At 36.7% G+C, this 22,321-nt stretch overlaps 1 protein-coding gene across 1 annotated transcript; it reads right to left on the reverse strand.

Annotated features, from left to right (window-relative positions):
- Window positions 1-1,517: 1,517 nt before the first annotated feature.
- LOC128305613 (muscle calcium channel subunit alpha-1-like) lies at window positions 1,518-18,076 on the reverse strand. The gene is made up of 26 exons (XM_053043150.1): window positions 17,970-18,076; window positions 17,004-17,769; window positions 16,669-16,914; window positions 16,284-16,543; window positions 16,022-16,215; window positions 15,443-15,956; window positions 14,853-15,078; window positions 14,549-14,759; window positions 14,327-14,447; window positions 14,022-14,229; window positions 13,826-13,911; window positions 13,425-13,551; window positions 12,016-12,312; window positions 11,862-11,949; window positions 11,268-11,375; window positions 10,175-10,282; window positions 7,918-7,970; window positions 7,678-7,824; window positions 6,838-7,309; window positions 6,673-6,774; window positions 6,368-6,556; window positions 5,350-6,276; window positions 4,909-5,282; window positions 4,764-4,816; window positions 3,015-3,133; window positions 1,518-2,285 (listed from the first exon to the last, which is right to left on the reverse strand). Exons 1-26 carry the CDS (start codon window positions 18,034-18,036, stop codon window positions 2,058-2,060), a joined length of 6,291 nt encoding a protein of 2,096 aa, XP_052899110.1. The 5' UTR covers window positions 18,037-18,076; the 3' UTR covers window positions 1,518-2,057.
- Between the last annotated feature and the right edge of the window lie 4,245 nt (window positions 18,077-22,321).

Raw genomic sequence — 22,321 nt, forward strand, 5'->3', positions numbered from 1 at the left:
AAATCGCGTAAAAACGAATAACAAAAGGCGTGAAATTGATAGCGAAATGCAAAACGATATCGCAAGAACTAGATATGGAATCGCGTGAACAATCTACTGAATGCCAAGCTGTTTACGTATATGCGGATTCAAGAGTTGATACGTTGCAAGAGTTGTACAACTCTTGAAGATGGGTCTAACGAGACTTGTCACTCGACCGAATCACCCGAATGTAAAGGTTTTGAGAACAGAAAGAACTAACGAAAGAGAGGAAACTGATTGGAACTGAGAATTCAAATTTGTTATGCACGTGAATCTGTATTGCGTGAAATTTGGATATGTATGACGAGGTATCGCTTCAGGGGGGACACTAACGGTTAGTTGAATTTAATAAAAAAATAAGAATAAAAAATACCAATGGGCCACATTTCAGCCGTGCTTTATTCCGTGTTGTGGAGTATGAAAAAGAACGCTGTGCAGTCTGGATGCAGGTATAATCTGGAGTGCGTTGAAATGTTCTAACTGCAAAGGCCTCCATCGACTGCAATTAATAAAAGGTACCCAAAAATATAAAGGACTCATTTCATGTACTTCTTCATTCAGTTTTCGTAAGACCCGCCAAATTTCTCGGCCGTTATAACTTTATCTGGCAGTCCAGGGTTTGTTGACTCTTGGTATAATCCATTTTCTTCAATATTACCTCCAAATATATTGATGTAGGGCATCTTTTGGACGTGCAGAAACAAAAAATAAAGATTATTTTTTGAAAAATAAAATCGAAATGTAATGCTTTCAGGATGGAAATCTAGCAGCTATAACTAAGGGTCCCCTCGGCCACTCAGTCCGCTTCTGTCCGTAGTTGAATAGTCATAATCCTACGTATGGAGATGGATCCGGTGCCACCACAGTGCTCGAATAAATCGTGTTAGACTCTATTTACTATCTTCATCTTCATCTGAACGTTTTCCAGTCTTGGTGCTCCACGAATGGCTTAGAGCTTTGCGCTGACAAGTGTGTTGTCGTAACATTCGCCAGAAAATGCAGCCCACTGTTATTCGAGTACGTCATTAACGGATCTGCCCTTGTGCGTCAAACTGAGTCAGGGAGCTTGGAGTGCCTCTTTGATGCTAAATGGAGCTTCCACGACCAGCTAGAGCACATTGCCACTAAGGGCAACCAGCTAATTGGCCTGCTGAAGAAGTTCGCTTTCATTGACCAACCACTAAGACGAACCGTTTTTGGCACAGTGTTCCATTAGGATAGGTAGGTAGGTACTGACGCTACGACACGACAGGAACGTTCCAAAATCCTTTCCGGATCCATCCCCCATTGTGGTAGTACTACTTGAAGTATTAGTAACATTGTTAAGTACCCTTGAAAGTCAGTTGTCACCATATGTTGTTACCAGAACATGTATGAAATAAAAGAGTTTATGCGAGTTTCAATCCGTATTAAGCTGAAAGGACCTTCAAGACATTCGTTAATAAAGAATTAAGAAAAGAATCTAATATTGTATTTTTCGAAATTTATTTTGTCACAATTTCTCAAACCCCAAGAAATAATATATCCAAAAATCATTGCTTAATGCCTTTTTATATTGCAATTTTTCCTTCTTAACAATGCTTGTATTACTCTCAAAACTCATTTCCGACTAAGATCGAGCTAACGTTGCAAATTGTTGAATATCAGATGTATGTGTTATATATACTGTAATGAACGTTTGTTTCTTTTCGTTTTCTTATTTTCATCATTGCTTCCACATCCGATGGTATTGCCTACCGCGTTTTATCCCATGTAGCTTCATGTTTATTTCTATTTGATGATGGCGTAACAGATAATTAATTCACGATCCGCGGTAAGGGAGCAAATGATTGATACGTTTAGCCTCTTCATTAAAATGTTTTCAACTGGATTGTTGTGCGCTTTTTGATAAATTCAGTATTAACAAAATTTGTTTGCAACATAAACAAGTAACATCTTTTTTAGGGTTAGCATTTAATGAGGAAATGAGAGCTATCATTTTTAGATAAAAGATATCCGCCTACGGCGACGACTTGTCTTATTAAGCTAGTTTGGTGCTATAATAGCGGTTGTTGATTCTTATTGTTCCTAGTGTTGGTTCCGCGCTTGGGTTGGCCTTTCAGAGGTGCGCCGTTTTTTCTGTTAAAACGCTCTTCCAGCATCAGTTCGTGAGCTGCTAAATCCATTTCTTCTTGTGTCATATCTAGCGCCTCTTGCATTTCCATTTGAGCACAATGTACTAAATCGAGATCACAATATTTACCCAGTCCTTGTTGCGCCAGTACCTGCAACACAGATAGCAATAGATTCAAGTAAGTCGTACAATTTCAACAAATATATCTGCAGATCCATCGTATTACGTGATGAATAAATTCGAATACAAATTTACATCGTCAAGTATGCGTCGTTATTTTTGCACCGTGTTCATATTCTGTTCTGATTTTGTTGTCAGTTTTAACTACACATAATAGCTATTAATGCTATTGACTGCTGTTGACTTTATGTTCTTTCGTAGGGATCGGATGGTTGAGTCGAGTATAGAGATTCGTTTGGCACGCGGATCTGCACGAGGACTAAGGTCACTAACTACTAAGGTCGTGCCTGACATTTCTGACTTACTACTTACTAGACTTATTTTACCTCCTAGCCGGATATAATCAGTCCTTGTTACGAGGGATAGGTCTGGATGGGATTTTGGTCCGGTCCGATCGTGTGAAGACCGGCGACCATCATGCCACCAGACACTCCCGCCACGAGGGTTAAGAATTGATTTTTATCAAATGAGAAACTGTTTGTGCTGCAGCAGCTACATGATGTGCAACTTGACCAGTTGCAAAATCCAACATGTGACAGTACTCCTGAATATAATACTCATGCATAACATGCCAGGCATCCCAAATGCATTGCCTATGACGGTTTGGGGAGTAGTCTTCAAATGCGAACACCCTCAAATGAAAGTTCTTTGCAAAACAAGCCCAACTTTGATAGATAGTCAGATAGAGAAGTGTACTTACCCTTCCCACAAGACTTTCGGCCGACCCGATAACTTCGCCCGACATTTTTTGGGTTTCTTGGGGACTACCCGGCGTTGAATGGATAAGACGATCTTCTTCGAAATTAGCAACTTGATTATCTGAAAGCAGTAGAAAAACCGAGATCATCGCTCATTAAATAATTAATTAAAGACGCTCATATCACACAGATCTGGGTACTAAATTTGATCGAGGTTTTCAATGATTCAAAGTTACTACGTGACATTCAATGTACAAGAATCTTCGTGTTTTGTCACGATCGTACAATATATCAAGTTAAGCAGAACTCGATGTATTCTTTTGCAATCTTCAAACGCTGTTACGATGTTTAACATTGTAAGATTTCACCTCTAGTCTCATACAAGAGACTGGTTGTTTGTTTCTTGTTTTTTAGAAATTTTGGACCGTTTTGTACAACATATGGACACCATATTTATTATCTTTTTATATTTCATAGTAGGTATTTTTATGTAAAAGTAGTTCAAAATTCACATTCTTGTTCAAAATCTAACGTGTCGTTGTAATTTTAACCGAGTTTGTAATTTAATAGACGTTAATCACATGAGTTATCGGCTATAACGTAAATAATGTACTAAATATATCACTTTTCTATTTAATCTTTTTCCTAAACCTCTTTCTTCAAAACAAATTGTATGGTTAGATTTGTATTCAAGTTTTTGTACAGAGAAATCATACATTTGGTATGGTTTGGTTTGTATTCAAGTTTTTGTTCAGATAAAATCAAACATATATTATTTCAATATGTTAAGTTCTCACGATTGCGAAAAGAAGTACATCAAGTTATGCAGCTTTTATTTGACAAAAATATTTACAAAAAATAAAAGTTAAGAGTATTAATAACAGTAATTGAGAGATTACGTAAATAAAAAAGCAGAAATTTAATATGCAAAACTGAGAAGCGTAATAGAATTGTCAAAACAGATCAAACTTTGCAGATTTTTTATCATTTGACAAAATCAAACTTACGCAGCGTAACTGCGTAACATAACTGTCAATGCACCTGCATATTATACAAACTTTTTTAAACCATAACTGTTTTATGTAAACCTATCCAGGACAATGAAAATTAAAGCTTGTAAATGTTTCATTTATCATTTGTCAGATTGCTTAATATTTTTATTTACTTATACCAATTGTAATGGCTCTTAGCCGCATTATCAGATTGCTTGATATGCTATACATCAATTGCAGAAATCAGCATAGGTAGGTGTAGGGATAAAGTTACATTTTGAAATGAAGAAAAGTCCAAATAAGAAAGACATGTTTCAATTGTTCTCGCGCTCTAATCAAGAATTACGCACCCACTGAAAACCACATTTTCAATATTCTGTTGCTTTGGATTGTTGGGCTCTCAAGAAACAGGTGATGGTGTTATCTGTCCACGCCTTCGGAGTGGATGGCGTTACCATGTGCTGGATCTGTGCATCAATGAGATTTGTACGATTTGTATCAAGTGAGGCGTCATTTTTGACAAATGGATAAAAGAAAAGAGAAACACAAACGATAAAGTTTGCATTGTACTAGTTTTGCTTGGTGCAGACATGGTTTGATTAAGTATATCATATAGAAACAAATTTATTTCAATTATTATAGTTTCGCTACCAAAAATCCCCATTACTTCCTCCGAACTTCAAACGTGCTTGTGTACAGAGCTTGATACGGTTAAGGTGTAACCCCATTTTATGGAACTGTGTCGAATAGTAAACTTACCAATCATTTTCAAGTTCAATTTGTTGTGCGAGCCGATGTTAATACTAGTAGCACTTCGGAGGCATGGCATTGCAATTTAACAGAAAAGGAATATTAGTAAATCGAGAACAAATCAATTTCAATTGCAATGATAACGTATACTCACTTGGCAGTCACCCTTTTCAAGTTGGACGAATCATCTAAAACGAGTGGGCGTAGCGGAATGTCACCCGGATTTCCTACGTTACTCGTCCCAAACCCGTTGCCGTAGCTTCTTCCAAGTGGTTCATCATGTACGGCATGCAAAATGCTTTCAGCTACATGATTGTATGTATTAGAACTGTTCACACAGTTCAGCTTTGGCTTTATATCAGTTTGGCTTGACCCATCATTAGGTCCTGTTAAAACTGTATGCATAGCAGCAGAGGCGGCCATGGATGTGGCAGACATTTTATTGTTCGAACTCCACTTTTGTTTAGATCCAAACGGACCCGGACGTCGAATGGATGACCACACATTTCCAAATAGAGTATGGTTACGCTATCGGATGGGAATTAAAAGTTAGCTGCATTTTGGTCAATCTAACGACTCTCACGACTCGACATACCCGATGCGACGGCTCCGGATTGTCATCACCAATTTCCTCCAGGTTGCCTGAGATAGCCCGCTTCAGTTCGGGACCCGCTTCATGTAATGTTCTCAGTCCAGCCTGCAGAGTCATAGTGCGCCGTTTATTCTGATCGCTGTTGAGCTTATTATCGTTCTCTTTGCGCTTTTTGAACCGTCTAAAGTAATCTTGTATCAAAAAAGTTGCATAAAATTTACCTACGGTTACCTCATCATCTACTCCCGGCGGTGGAACGACCTGATCCAACAGTTTCGGATTTGTTCGCTTCCAAATCTGTTTGATTGTGTTCCGTAATTCTGCATTCGCATCATCGATATTGCCCTCAGTTTTGATCTTCAGCGAGGTGCGCACCACAGCGAACAGTGTCGCATTAAACAGCACCGTACCGTCACTGTTCAGGGGCATATTCATCGATACAAGCCGTTTACAAGCGACTCGGTGCGGACACAGCTTGCCAAACCCGAGCGGTGGAGATATTTTGCGCAACAGTGTTACCACGTCGAGATGTTTGATGCGACCCTTCGCATCAGGATCGTATTCGCTCCACAGCCGCACAAACTCGTCTAGATGATGCGGTCCCAGTATGGACCAGTCTCGCGTAAGATAGTCAAAGTTATCCATGATGACCGCCACAAACAGATTTATGATCAGGAACGAACATAACACGTAGAATGAGATGAAATAAGGGAAAGCAATATTTGAACCACATCCTTCGGGAGAGCCTGCGTCATCTGATTTTGCATCACAGTTCACCTCTCCCGCACGAGAGGAACAATCCAGCATTATGTCTTGCCAGGCTTCGCCGGTGGCTGATCGAAACAGAACCAATACCGCTTGCGGAAACGTTTGAAAGTTATTGTTTCGATGTATTGATGTGTCATCGTCCATAGCTATTTTTCCAAACACCTTAAATAATGAAAGACATAATTTTAGCGTTTTGTAAAGCTTCAGAACTTGTGCGAATGCCTTTTGCAAATGGCTTTAAGGTTTGGCTTACCTGCATACCAATTACAGCATAGATGAAAAACAACATCACTATTAGTAATGCAACATACGGCAGTGCTTGAAAGGACTTGATGAAGGTCCACAAAAGTGTACGAATTCCTTCCCCTCTGGCCAACAGTTTAACCAACCGCATTACACGAAACAGTCGGAAGAAGTTTATTGAAATAATACTAGATCCTCCCTATAGTGAGTAATAAAGGAAAAGATGATATATTATCCTGCTATAACTGATATGAAATGGCAATACGGTCTGACCGTTCCTCACGAATAAAAAAAACTAATATAAAACATACTAACCTTCATTCCTTTACTAATGTTAACTTCTGAGTATACGATGTCGATGAAACTACCGAGCACAATTATAAAATCGAACACGTTCCATGCATCTCCAAAATAGTTCTACAATACAGTAAAAGTTAAATAATAGGCCAGTTGGTACATGTAACGTTATTTCCCCCTTACCTTAAACCTAAACGCTGCTAATTTAAAAACGAACTCTAGTGCAAACACCGCCGTGAAGATTAGGTTCAACAAATCGAGAACTTCGGTATAAATCTCTGGTTGGCGATAAAATTTCATCGAAAGGGTTATCGTGTTGATCATGATCAGTATAAATATCATATACTCAAATGGCTGTGATGTAACAAACCACCACACTTTGTATTGTATCCTGTGTTTCGGTATGTAACGCCGGATCGGTTTCGCCTTCAACGCGAACTCTATGCAATTACGTTGGTTCTTATCCAGATCGCAGTTTTTATACTCCTGTTCGCCTTCATTTTGGAATGTGACGATAACGAAACCGACAAAGATGTTTACCATGAAGAATGCTATTATGATGATGTATATTATGTAGTATGCCGCAACTATTGGGCGGAAATTGTGTATTGGTCCGGAATCTTCTTCGTGGGAGTCGATCGACACATACAATAACCTTTAAAAAGAAAGTTGACAGAAGTTTGTAATACAGCGTTGTTGTTTTTTCAGATCTTTGATAAGTTCGAAAAAAACGGTTACAACCAAAATTATTATAAAAAATCCCTATGAGTTGAACAAAAAAACGATTGGAATGAACAAAAATGGTTGTTTTACTCAAATAAATATATCAAATCTCATTTACCAAAAACTCAATCTGCTTGTTGCAATAAGCTAAACAACCAGCTGAATAACGAAAACAGTAGTTTTAAAATAATAATAGCAATTTTGTAACCATAGTTAAAAGGATAATGATAACTAAACCATTCCATCATCAAACCCGAGAACTTGAACATAATCCTAAATGTATCTCACTGAACTGCTTACCCAGGCCATCCTTCAAAAGTAGATACAGTGAAGAGAGTCAGCATGGCTTTCGAAACGTCGTCAAAGTGGAAACGGTTTCTAGACCAATATCTTTCTTTTGAAACAGGTTTATCTACGTTGCCATCTTCATATACCAGATAAGTGCCACTGAAATTAGAACAAAATATCACACGTGAAAGTTTTAATATTGCATCCGCCACATGCGTCATCATTGGAATAGTTTTCACTACTCATACTCACTGGCATTCTGATTCTTGCATTTTCGAGCCATCAGAGCACGAAAAGAACTTGCCCTAAATGAAGTGGAACAAATATTAGGTATACTGGTTTTTGATTTCCTGTGAAACTAAAGCATCTCAGCTTAATTCACACCTGTCACAGGCTTTAAATATATATTAACCATATCATCCTACAAACCGTCAACTTCTAGTTTTGTAGTTTAGTTCAATAAAAAGCATTACATACATGGAAGTTATAAACAAAAAGCACACATCAACTACTGCAGATTTCAGTCAATTGGGATGCATTTATCGAAACATATTATGGACAGATGGGCTGTGACATAAGTGCAAAAAACAGCTCGGTTAGAGCAAATTAAAAGCATGCAATACATGCACACATATTCACTAACTATAGAAAACTATTCACACACTCGCTACTACACATATGTTCAAAGGATAGAAACTCAGAAATTTAACAATTTAAACGAAACAGTAAGCAAAGTCAACGAGTAAACCGATATTACCAATTGCCAAGGAATAGTTGCACTATTTTTTTTTATTGTAGCCGGGAAATTGCATAATATGAGAATGTGATGAATGTTCAGAATTGGGTTTTCACGTTAGTTTAGTTGCAATGCACCCATTGTAGTAAACGATACCCACAATATTGTAATAGAATACTACCTTAACAGGCTTTTTAAGCGCTACTGCCAAGTTAGATAATGTGGCGGATATATATTTTTAACTAAAAAAACTGAAGAAGCATAATCATAACCATGATGATTTTCATAAAAAATTAGCAAAGTTTAATGGAATTGAGTCGCGCCAAGGTTTAATTGCTTAAATATTTTTTCCCACATCTCCTCATACGTAAATACTTACAGAAATTCATCCATATCTGTGGTAATGATAGCAAACGTGGAAGATGTTTAATCAAAATTTTGTAAAAGGTTGGTCATCATCGAGTTAACCAACAATATCTTTGCTTTTCAACTAGTTTTCATGATACATATGGCATCAAAAAATGGGATTGTAATGAATGTTTATGCTATGCATATCAGACGCCGCAAACATGACCACCACCTTCATTGTTGAATCACCCTGATGTCTGTCTTAATTAGTACGATAAGATTGTTTTGTATTTAAAGTATTGACGATTTACCTATCCAAGAATTGAAAAAAAAACCCAAAAAAAGGTTTAATTTGTTTGATTTAACGATGTATATATTTTTTTACTTTTATCTCCTCGTCTTATTTACAAGTTTGTCGAAATGGTACAGAATTTTGTTAATGAAGTTTTTTACTGATGGTTGAGAAAAATGTTTACACCGAAAAACTTTGGCTGTAATGATTTAATAAATCAAAAATCATTTGAACGGTAGTAGCAAATAACTAACGGTTATCGAAAATGGCCAAGTCTAGTTTTAACTTAACTGGTACATTAATATATTTCATAGGATAAAATAACAGGTTTATTTCTTTTTGCTAAAACTTTCTCCAAAAATACCATTTTATCAAAACTATTCCTATTAATGGTCTCTTAAAAATATAATCCATAATCTAAAATTAAAAATATTTACTCACTTGAAATTATGAACGGAATGTTTTTATAGCATTCTAATTTGATTTCCGTTTAATCAACATGCATTTCGGCATGCAAAAATACTCGTGTATAAGTAATTTCACGGATGAGCAAGCAATTTTGAGAAAAATTGTGACCTATAGGATTTTCTATCTGTAACAAAAAATTAAGTGGATCGTGACGTGAGTTTTCTAAAACTACATTCACTATAAAATTCATTCAAAATATTCTTAATACTTAAGACACAAATAACAGTTGGTGGTAAGTCACCACGGAAATTGTATGTGTTAATAAATATTGCTAAAGAATAATAACAAAGTGTCGGAAAAAGTGATAAAGATGACACAAACCACAACGGTTAAGCAACATGAACAACAAAATTATTCTTACTGTAAATATATTTATATATATACATAAATGAGCAAATAAAAACTGTATATGTATAGGACAACAAATGGCATTTTGCTACTACGTAACAAAAATTATGAACCAATATAATAACATGTCAAGCTCTACTGAGAACAACTAAATTAACATCTTACATGATGATTCTATGAAATATTAGAAACAAAATATCATAAACAGTAGGGAATGAAAATAAAAAAGGTGTGTAGGTGGCAAAGTAGATCATATCATAGGCCTAACTAGACGGCTAAGTGAAACAATAACAGCCAATAAACGAGCTATCAATTACCTTAAACAATTGTACTCCAATCACAGCAAACATAAACTGCAAGAGGTACGTCACTAGCATAATGTTGCCGATCGTTTTGATGGCAACTATCACACATTTTACTACGTACTGAGAAGAATTTGGGTGTACGGGAAAGAGTTATAGTTAAAAGGGTTGCATTTTATAATGTTTCATGGTTTTAATATTTTGCTTTTCATGGTTTTTCTTTTCATAGCTGATTTCCTTTTTTTTCTAAATTGATAGATTTAGACGCTTGACGGCCTCACTGATTCAATACGGAATAGGTCTTTTTAGTGTATTACGGTACTTTGAAATAAAACTAAAGAGTTTTATCATCAAACTTTGAGATGAGATAACATAATAAAGTGATGTCATATTGCCTTTTTTATGTTTCATTTAGTTGATGAGCTTAAATTTCAAGTTTTTCACTCAGATCTTCCTTCAAATGTAAGGAAGGAATGACCAACTTTTGTTGTTAAAGTTTATGTTCCGATTTTGTTCAAGTTCTTAGATATTACCTTTACCTTTAAATAAGTTCTGGAATTGCGTATGTTTCGTTTATGCCTTTTCTGTCTTTTTGTTAGATGCGACTAAAAGTGTAGATTTTGTCGAGCTTCAAAAAACCTTTTTTACAGAATAAGAAACTGATTTAATTCTTTGTTCTAAAGTGTTACGATAAGAATCAGTCTCCAACCAGTATCTAGTATATAGTATTCATTTTTCGTAAATCTCGACGAGATAAACAAAAAAAGAAAAAAACTGATACAGACAGAACTAATCCATAAAGAATAAAGCGTTCGTTTTAGATATTCGCAAAGGGAATAAAATTGGAAGCTAATTATAGCTGAAAGTAAAAGCCTTGATTAAAACTATAATTGAAGAAAACATCAACAACACCAAAGGAAAATTAAGTATATAGCGCCCTTGTATGGGACACCGAATAGCGTTGAATAATGTAAAAGTGGAAAACACAATATCAGGAAAAACACAAGTAATAATCTGAACTAAAGAACAACTCAAAGTAAACGAAATTCCAAATCAAACACAAATCTCAATGTAACAGAATCACGTCGGGCCGCTTTTTGCGTCCTACCTTATACAACTGCACTCCAATTACGGCGAACATAAACTGTAGCAAGCAAGTGACCAATACAATATTGCCGATGGTCTTTACTGCTACTATAACGCATTGCACAACATGCTGAGAATTATATAGAAGAATCGAAAAGTTATAAAGAGGTACTGAATGCATAAATCTGAACGAAGCATACAGTTCAACTAAATCTAGGCATACCAAATGCCCAGCAACGTTCTGGAAGCAAAGGCTAGAAGTTACATATCTGCTATGAGAATATAAAAAAAATGTGTAAAGTCATGGATTGTGTCCTATAGTATCCATACTTAGCGTGCACTTCCATACGTAAAATGCACTGCAATTAGTGTGCATTCTAATCAAATTTTGCTCGAGTGCACCGGCTCTCATAACACTTCCTATAAAGAGTTGTGTACACTCTTAGCTCCAGTAAATTCAAATGATACTTCTCAATCAATGCACTATGGATATAAATCTTGCATCTTGAAAGGATCACTATAATAATCAAAATCAAGCAAAGGAACAGAGCGTAGATCCTCATTTAATTACCATTTCCTGGTCCCACATTGTAAAATGTAACATTAAACATCTTACCTTCAATCCTTTTGCACGATTAATTGCACGTAATGGTCGGAGAACACGAAGTACACGAAGTATTTTTATCACAGAGATGGCACCAGAACTAAAATGAAGCACAAATTATACAAGTTTGCAAATTACGTTTCAAATTATGCATTATCAGTCTTACCTGAAGAACATTGATATCAGCGACACACATACGACTAACAGATCGAGCAAATTAAATGCCGATCGACAGAATGCACCATCATGAAACAAAAATCCATAAGAAACTAGCTTCAACAGCAGCTCGATTGTGAATACCGATGTAAAGAAGTAGTCAAAATAGTTCAATATTTGATTCCTTTCGCTGTTCGCATTAAGTGGGTCTTCTGCCGCCAACATCGCCGAGGAAAACATAATACAGACGAGAATAATGTTGCCGAAGGTGCTATGATTACATAGCCAGTGGCAGAATATGCGAAATCTAATGAAGAAAAAAAACCAAGCGATATTAGTACTGATTTGTAACATAATGCAGGAAAGGTTTGAATACTAAACAAAACAGGGAATGAACCGTTCGTTAGGTTTGCACGGGTAAAAACAATTATATTTACAGGAAATAAAAGACGATTATCATTACAAATTTGCATTAATCATGTCGATTGTTAGTTCTTACTAAACCGTTACTTGATTGACCAACAGCTTTAGAGCGGCGAGGGTACGGTCGATTTGCTTTTCTACAAATCGTACATACCAGTGCATAAGAGTAATCAAGCATAATCAAGCAGAACAACCGTTATATCAAATTGTTCGGTTTATACAAAAGTTCCTGAACCTCATTGTACAGTAAGTCTAACAACTGAAAATAATCAATGAAAGGTCCAGCAATATGCGTTCATGCCTTTAATTAAAAATGTAAATATAATCGGAAGACGTTAACGTCACTACCAATAATTGAATTTAAATTTCCGAATAAGTTAACGCTGTTAAAAACTATTATTGACCATGGACAAAATTGAAAATAAAATTTACATATCTAGACATTTAATGACGTATTGTTAATTCTGAAGACTTGCGTCGCTTGGGATAACACGCATTAGTAACGTAGAGTTAATACATTAACGGAAAATTTATCAATAGCCGGTGGGTAAAATGCGTACTAATTCATCTGTAGCAACAAGGATATAGCAAGGAGAGCTAAAGAGTCCAAGGCACAAATGTTGGGAGTTTGCAGCTGTCATTTATTGACACAGGAAGGGTAAGCAATTGCGATATTATGCTAAGTCAAGACTATTATCTATCATCAACCTGTTTGTCTTTGATAATATAAAAAATGCTGAACCCTCCGGTATTGGTACAATTGTATTGATTACATTCAACTCAGACATTCGCCGAGGTCTAGCCACTCTAAGCCCGTCATCTTGTGAATCTGTATTGTAAAACATTGTAACAGAAGTAAACAGAAACAAAAAAACACGTTAGTATCATAAACTTGGGGCACTCGACAAAATGAACGAACTTTCATGGATTCCACATATCATGTGAATAAATTTCGAGTAAAGTCGTTCTATTTGTTGAGTGCCCATTCAAAATTACCTGTTGGTAGGCGAGAAAATGAGCAGAGCGTTCGATTTTGGAATGGGTTTTTTTGATTTCTTCACACTCAGTTCCGATAAGCGACGAGGACGAGCTGAAGCAGTGGGCGGTTCGTCAAATGTCTCACCTAAGAAAAACAGAAAATTTATTGTTCAATTACTTGCCTAGTTTTAATAAGTTTAGTTATGTTTAATGTAATGGCACAGGAATTGAAATCTTTTCGAGCATAACCTCAGAATACTTAGTCGACTTCTCAATCTTTCATGATCTACTGGGATTAATGATAAAGTCAAAGCAGAATGATTGTCAAAGCAACATATTGGTATCTTCTCACTCCCTATAGAAGAAATCAATAGATTTTCTCTTACTCGATTCTTAGCTTATTTGATTATTTTACTAACCTGGAGTGTCTTGCTCTTCATAACCTTCGTCGTCTTCTGCAACCGGCGTTTTAGAATCCGAATCATGGCCATCATATTCATCAGATCTTAGATTGTAAAAACCATAACAGCAAGTTGATAAACAATTCACATTAGTAATTTTTTTAATCTCTGCAAAAAATTCATAATGTAAAACAAAAAAACCAAAGTTACTCACATGTTCATAGGGTCATTATCAGAATCCAGATTGTCTTTGTCGTGCTCCATAAACCCATCGTCCCCGTGCTCTGTTGGAGTTGGTTCGTGAGATAACTTTTCTTCTTCTCCCTCGGCATTTTCCCCTTCCTCTTTTTCAACAGTCGTTAGTGAATCCGCATCTGCTAAATTATCCACAGCAATGGCTAAGAAAACATTTAACAGAATATCTTTTGGTCGGCTGGTTAAGGAAAACCGTTACATGTATATCAAAATATTACGAAATATCATCTAATGTATGTTAACTCTGCTTTTTCAAAAGGATACAGTTGCCGCAAATGAACAGAATGATGAAATAAATGCTTGCAATAATTCCAAGAGAAGCCACTCCTCCATATGCTTGAATTCCATCATACATAACTGCGTTCCAATCTTCGCCGGTCAGTATCTGTATGAAAGAACCATTATTGAGCAACGTTTAAGACATCCAAACTTATACTTAGACATCGCAGGGCTGTTCATGATGTTGTGGTAAAAAAAGAAACTCACCTGAAATACCGTCAGCAAGCTTTGAACAAAACTGTCAAAGTTCGAACGAGGCTTATCGATTGAACTGTTAAAATTAAACTTTCCTCCAAACACTTGCATGCCCAGTAGCGCAAATATAACAATAAACAAAAACAGCAGTAGCAAGAGAGAAGCAATGGATTGAATAGAGTTCAATAAAGATGCTACTAAATTCGAAAGAGATTGCCAGTATCTGTAAAAGGGGGAACAATTATAGACATGTATTAGTTTTATAATGAAAGCCCACTACGGTTGCTGTCTCAATTTAGCCTAAACAGACACTCACTTAGTTACTTTGAACACACGTAGTAATCGGACGCACCGCAGGACGGATACCCCGAGAGGAGGCATGATTTGAGTGCTTGTTAATATCATCTCACCTATGCTACCGATCACGACAAAACAGTCGAACCGGTTGAATAAGGACACAAAGTATCCCTGAAAACCTAAGCTGTACATTTTTAGAAGCATTTCCATAGTAAATAATGCTACGAAAAACATGTTTGTGTACTCTACGATGGTAATTAAAACAACAAAAAAAAATAGATTAGTACTTCACGATTCACGAAATACATAAACGATTTGGTAAAATGATGCATTTCAGTTCGTTTCCCTTAGTGCATCCTTGCAAATTACAATCAAAAAGTTCACAAACTGTATTCAAGTTTTTCGTGTTGCACACTGCTGACCAAAGACGTTCGATCCTATGAATTTAAAATGATTTTGTATTAGAAAGATTTTAATTTGGTTGAGTGCTACTATTACGAAAAACTGGAACGAACTTCTGTTTGTTTGTGAATCTTTCAAGGATATGTTGCAAGAACACACTACGGCACTACGGGCCAATGTAACAATACTTGCAAACACAAATCTTACCTTGGAAATCATCCAACCACGGTGGTTGTCGATAGTGTTCAGTAGCTAAAACGCCGGTATTCAAAAATACCAATATGATAATAAGCCAATAGAATGCTTGCGATTTCACTGCTTTACGGCAAGCTCGCCGCAATCGCCGATTGACACGATCGATCGATTTCCGTTTTCTGGCAAACCATGATTCATGCTGCACTTCCCCATCTTCCCCAACGTTATCCGAAGAATCGAGCTCGATTGTATTTTTCATTTTTCCTTCCGGCATTCCACTTGCATCATTGTCCGGATCAATGTCCTCAGCTTGCGTAATCCAATCGAGATACCCGCGAAGGTCTTCCTCAATCTGTTGTTTTTCTCGAAGTTTTTGAAAATCTCCACGGTTTTTCGCCTTCGTACGTTCTTTAGAAAATTCACCGCTCAACACACCAAGAATTAGATTCATCACGAAGAACGCACCAAGAATAACCATGGAAATGAAGTACACCCATTGCCAACTGCTACCCATAGCATCTTCAATCTAGGAAAATTAAAGTATATATTTAACCACTTTTAGGGAAGGAATATAAAATGGAAGATACTCACATAATAAAGCATATCCGTCCAGCCTTCCAGTGTAACGCATTGGAAAACCGTTAACATCGACAGACCAAAGTTGTCGAAGTTGGTGATTCCGAAGTTGGGTCCTTCCCAGTAATAACGACATACCATCTCTGGTGATATGGTGTCACAATGAAAACCGTCCTCTCCACACGGATGGGGGTCATCCATTATCTCTCCTGCATCGGAAGCATTAAAATGAAGGTTATTTTAACGGTCAATACTGAATGGGTATTTGAGAAGGTACCGGTCTCGTTGTGGAAGCAGGATTTGTGTAGTTTTCCGGAGAAAAGCTCGAGTCCAATGATAGCATAGATGATTATCACAAACAACACCAATAGGGCTATGTGTAGCAAAGGCACCATGGCACGTAAGATGGAATTCAAGACGACTTGCAAACTAGGTACTCCAGATACTAAACGTAATGGTCGAAGAACACGAAACGCACGGAGAGCTTTCACATCGAATCCCTCCTTCATTAGGTTGGAAAGTGCAGTAGATATCATTCTGAAAAATAATATCAATAACATACCGTTGGGTCAAATTACACTTTTTTTTTAAATTTTGATTTCATCCGTTTAAATCGCCGTACATACAGACAGACAGAAAAATCTCGGATAGACCATACATACCCTATAACAACAATGGTAAAATCAAGTATATTCCATCCGTTACGTAAGTACGATCCAGGATGCAGTATGAACCCGTAAGCGATCAACTTCATTATACACTCTGCTGTAAAAATCACTAAAAATATATACTCGATCTTTTCCAGCGCTGCATTTGTGCTATTGGAATCACTGTTTGGAAAAGGGGTGTATACAGCTAAGGCAACACAGTTGGCAAAGATGGTCAACAGGATCAAGTATTCGAAGGGCCTAGAAAACCATATCAAGCGTACATTAGACGTATTACCTGATAAAGCGTACACACAACATTGCCGATTGGGATTCTGCACAACACTTACTTCCATTCCACTATAGCGATGCATAATTTCCGCAAAGGGTTAGTCCGAGTCAGACAGAACAAGGCTCGCATGGGTCGATCAGGCTGAGGCTTTACCCCTGCTCGTCTGGTAGGTTTTTTCGGTGCAATCGGTATGGTTGTTCCGCCTATATTGATTGCTCCGCCACCTGTTGCTCCCGCCGAGTCTAATCCAATTCCAGTGCCACCGCCACCCATTTGCCCATCGGTTAATCCAGCTCCGGTCAAGTTGTGATTGGGACCACCCCCCAGACTAACATCGCCACGCACTGCACTGTTTACTAGTTCGGTGTCATCCATTTTTGCCGCTGCTTGAGTCATTGCCGTTGTGGACCGCAAAGTGGTTTGCCATACATCGGATAAAGAATGTTGCCGCTTGAGAAAAAATGAACGCGAAGAGCTTTTCTTATGTGGACGAAAGGCTCGCACTTTTCCACTGGCCGATTCACCACCACCACCTGAATGATTTGGCACACGTTTTTCAGCGGAGCCAGTGTCTTCACTTTCGATCCCCTTTTTTATCCCCAGCGATTTGTTACGCGAAAATGGTTTGTTTAATATGCCAAGAAATTGATTATGCTGCTCAGGCTGTTGCTCGTTGACTTCCGGAGATATCCGAGATGCTAGGGAGTACGAAGCGTCGGATGTATGAATTGCACCAATCAATTTGTTTCCCGATGCAAACACATCCTTAAGCTTGTTCTTATTTCGTCCTTGATTTGAATTCGAAATATTAACCAAAAGATCTCCTGGGAAATGAAAAACATAAAAAGGGTTATAACACATACGTTAGTATCCTTCCACAAATTTATATTAGAATATTCGCTGAAAACACAGTTACACCACACGCAGGGAGAACATTATATAGTGCATTAAGTTTTCTATGTTTTTAATTGTGCCTTGACTACGATTCAGTGACACAATTGAATATCATTCCAAAAACGCTTACCAATTGGAAAGCCTGTTGAAAGGCTTTTTGGCTGAGGATGTTCTGCTATTTCTGACGGGTGATCCATGTTATCTAAAGCTATATTTGCTCACTGTTCCTACCATTTCAGTACGACATGCACGAAACAAGGCTGTACGCTTGTTCCATCAATGTTTATTTTTCTCATTATAAGGAACCGTTTGTATGATTTGCTCAGCAAACCTCTGTCTTAGTGCTCCATCCATCTTTACGCTTTATCTCAGCACAGTTTATTTTTCAATCCCTTCAAGCTTATCTTCTGATGTTTCATAAAAGTTCCACTATAAAGTTGACCGGTACGATAATACCACAACAGTGCAAATCAACGTTCATGCAATAGAATTGATTACTTGCACAGTAAAGGAATTTTTTTACATGATGAATAGCGCTACTGGTTTGACGGTGCTTACTGCATTCGATATTGCAATGCTCGTTGCAGACAAAACAAGAACAAACACGATTCTCGTACAAACAGGAATGTTTTATCGAAACCTTCCACAGCTGTTTTCACACAACACACGCGTATCGTTCCATTTTATTATCATGCTAATTCACTTCTAACATCTAATGGTATTATAGTGTAGTTAAATAAAGCATTTTATATCTACAACTATGGAACAGCCTTTATCAACACCACGAATGCTTTGACGAAAGCAATGTCCACTGTGGAATACATGTTACTTGTTTGCTTATTGATTTGTTGTTAACTTCTTTAACTTTTGTCTCATGTTGTGTTGCAGCAGTAACACACATTAAATATCTATACTAGTTTGTTGATAAGTCTCTAAATGTACACTTTCTATTTGCATTACTTTTGTTTAGCTTCTTACTTTACCGAGTAGAGAATGCTATGTGAAAGTGTGTTGGTAACAATATTCGCGCTTGAAAGCCAGTGCGCAGAATCTCGAACGGAGAGTTCGTATCACATAAGGGTTTCTAAAAAAATAAAATTAACTGTTTTACTCGTTGTTCCCTTCGCTCCATTCAACTCGCTGGTACTTTCGTTTATTCTTTCGTTTATTCTCTGGGTTAAACTATACTCACGGCGACAATGTATTGCGAGATTGTTTCTCCAACATGTTGGTTCGCTATACATTTTATCTCGTTACAGTATTCATATTTTCAGCACGACATTGCTGCAGAAACTTTGCTTAAATACATGATAATGTCGTACAATATTTACAATAAAGCAATTCCACACATGTTCCTTTGTTTCTTGTAATTGTTTCTTAGATATATTGTACATGTTTGATGCCATATTTGTGTAACACATTGCATGTTATTATTATTTAATGCCTCTTTTGTTTGACAAAATGCCGAATGTCTTGTTTTTTTATTTAATCAAGAGCGACCAGGCCATATTGCTCCAAATATCTTGTGTCTTAAAATTATTTTCTTTTTACTTTGTTTCCTACTGCCTTGTTGTACTTTGCCTACTTTGTTGCTTTATGTTTCTTATAGAACTAAATCGATTGTATGTTGTTATATTTACAACGGTATGCTAGAATTTCGATGTTGGGCAACTTTAGTTTTTGCTTTAAGTAACGTATTTATATATTTTAATGATTAATGAATCAGAACTCATAATTTTTCTTTCGTTTTGTGAGGCTTAAGGTACATTTTAACTATTTCCACATCAAATCTTTGGTATTTTGCTTATAGCGTAATAGGACATAGCGTATTATTTTTCCGGAAAATTAGAAATATACAGATATATCAGTGTTTTATCGATGGTTTGCAATAAGGAAATATTGGCGCGGTCGGTTGGTATATTGGAAGCGGCGCCGTTCTTCGCACGAAAGAACCGAGGGAAAATCCCATCTGTACAGTTCCCCCGCAGCAAGGACTGTCTATCCAGCTACGTGGTAAAATTAAGTCGATATAGGCCTGGCCGTTAAAAAAAATGGAAATATTCAAATAAAAAAAATCTATTGGACAGAACCCGTGGTTATCATACTGAATTCTATTGCAGTTCATGCAGTTAAAATATGATTAACAGCAGATACATCTCGCGATCAATTTTCATATTTGATCCATTTATTTATAACACATTTTGCTTTACAACTAATTCTTTTATTTTTCGCTAAGATTATTGTATTAGCTTTACCACAAAAAAAATCATTCAGCATTAATAGTAATTGGTTTACAACTTTTCAAAACTCATGCTCAATGCGTACGGTTCCCCAAATGCCAAATTGCGTACGGTTCCCCAAATACAAATTTTAAAAATTTGTAGCTGCCTGACCACAGTGAAGCCTTAACGAAGCCTTAAAGCGGAAGATAAACCGCCAATATCGAAGACAACCAAGACCAAGACAACTGTTTGAAAAATAATATAATCAAAAATACATTGCAGCGAGTCATTAGGCAGCTGGACATTCAGCATCACTGGACATTGAAAATTTACTTAGTTTATACCAAACTTCACTTCACTTTAAAGTTAGATTATTCCTATTTTTGTTTATATTGAGGTCCGTGACCACGTGTATGCAGAAAAGTCTGTAAAACGTTAAAGGGCAAAATTCAATACCAATGCATTTGAAAAAGATCATTCTTGATTAATGGAATTTGTTGGCATTAAACGCTTTGCGATCGCTCGAGTACACCTGAGGATAAGACGTCTTTTCACAGTTTCAAGCAGGAAATGTATTAACATGGATGTGAATCGTGCGATATATTATGTTACTAATAGCTATAGCAATGCGCTCTGGCCGTGCTTTTTGAATAAAAAAATATCTATAAGTCATTCTTTTGTTGAACTAAACTTGACATAAAATTTCCGTTATCGACCATACAGCTAGTTCCAGAACATCGAGGAGCCTGCCTTCCATTTTTAAACGCAACATGATACTTTAAAAAATGATAATAAAAATGATAAAAATAAAAATGATAAAAAAAATTTAATTATTCCAAAGTGAGGGTTGTGCTTGTAAAAAGCACATGATATTTGTAACTCTTAGACTACACACACACACACACAGCCACCACTGCACGATCACTAAGTAAACTTTTGCAGTGCACCTAATTTGAGTTTCGTTTAGTTCATCAACTGAAGGTAAAATATTAATAAATAAGCCTTGTTGCTTATTTTGAGCAGTTCATACTAGTTGAAGTTGAGGCATCATCAGGCAAAGTTGTTGCAGTTAACCTCATCATTGTAAAATCTGATACTGAAGGATCTCAAAAGATTCGGCATCTTTCGCAAAAGATCGTGTGGAACTTGTTTATTTATTTATTTATTTATTTCATCCAATATTACGGCTTTTGTCGATAGATAGATCGCAATACTTGACCTTTTAATTACACGACATTTGTGTATAAATGTCGTACCAAATGTTATACATCCATCAGCTTCTTAGGATGAGATAGATGAAGAGTTGTGGAACTATTTCGCAATCCCTTACGTTGCAACATAATCTGTAGTGTTATCTCTCTATTTCGTGCGGGCTTAAACATTCGATAGTACTCGAAATTAATTTAGAAAGCATATCCAAACGTATAAATAAATCGTGCGCGAGTCACTTACACTTGCAGAACATGACCTTTACATGCGAACAAATCAAACTAATTCGTTATTATGCATTATGCCAGCACCATAAAATAAAAACCCAAAAAAGTTCTATAACAACACCAACCAAACTCTGTAATAAAGTGCTACCAAGAAAAGTCTTTTCTCGTATTAGTCATGCGGAATTTATCACTTTTCTCTTCTTTGGACTGGCCTTCATAGCCGTTCTAATGAGACAAACTTACCATTCTATCGAAATATGTTAGTTGCCTTCGTTTAATGGTTTTTCACTTCTGGTTTTGATGTCTTTCACATTATAACACTATTGCAGATTTTTTCGATACAACTCGAACTTTCGCTAATTAGCTTTCATAAATTCCGTAATACCGCACTTAACTCATAGAAATATCACAAATCGCGCGTTTCTTCCTGTTGTTTCAAAACCGCGCAAGCGCTGAACACTTTAACTTTCATTGCCTCACTGGTGAGCCCGGGTTAATCGAAACATACTACCACTGACTTCCACAGCACTTTTCCCACAGCACTTGCATACATATTGTTACCGGTTAAAAATAGAGCTCCCTTTGCTGAGCTACTTAATGTAGTTCCGGAAAGAACAAAACGTAAGCTAATGATTGTTTCTTACCTCAAGTTAACTAAATGAACACAACACGCCATTCGTAAACGGTGACTGATTCTTCAACGATGTCTTTCGATAGTTGGTCAATAATAGAGGGATTCTAATTAATCACCGACACCAAACACTTGTTCGCCGGGCAACATGCCATGTGGTATTGTTGAATCATTTCGGAATGGAAGATGGTTA

The sequence above is a fragment of the Anopheles moucheti genome, chromosome 3, assembly GCF_943734755.1.
Source record: "Anopheles moucheti chromosome 3, idAnoMoucSN_F20_07, whole genome shotgun sequence".
Taxonomy (NCBI): domain Eukaryota; kingdom Metazoa; phylum Arthropoda; class Insecta; order Diptera; family Culicidae; genus Anopheles; species Anopheles moucheti.

What these genes read in the sequence shown, in the direction of transcription:
- LOC128305613 (XM_053043150.1), bottom strand. Translation starts at nt 18,036, where the DNA reads ATGGATCACCCGTCAGAAATAGCAGAACATCCTCAGCCAAAAAGCCTT. An exon ending in TTCAACAGGCTTTCCAATTG is followed by an intron (nt 17,770 to 17,969) that starts GTAAGCGTTTTT and finishes TTCATTTCCCAG; the next exon opens with GAGATCTTTTGGTTAATATT. An exon ending in TTGAAAAGGGTGACTGCCAA is followed by an intron (nt 4,817 to 4,908) that starts GTGAGTATACGT and finishes ATGCCTCCGAAG; the next exon opens with TGCTACTAGTATTAACATCG.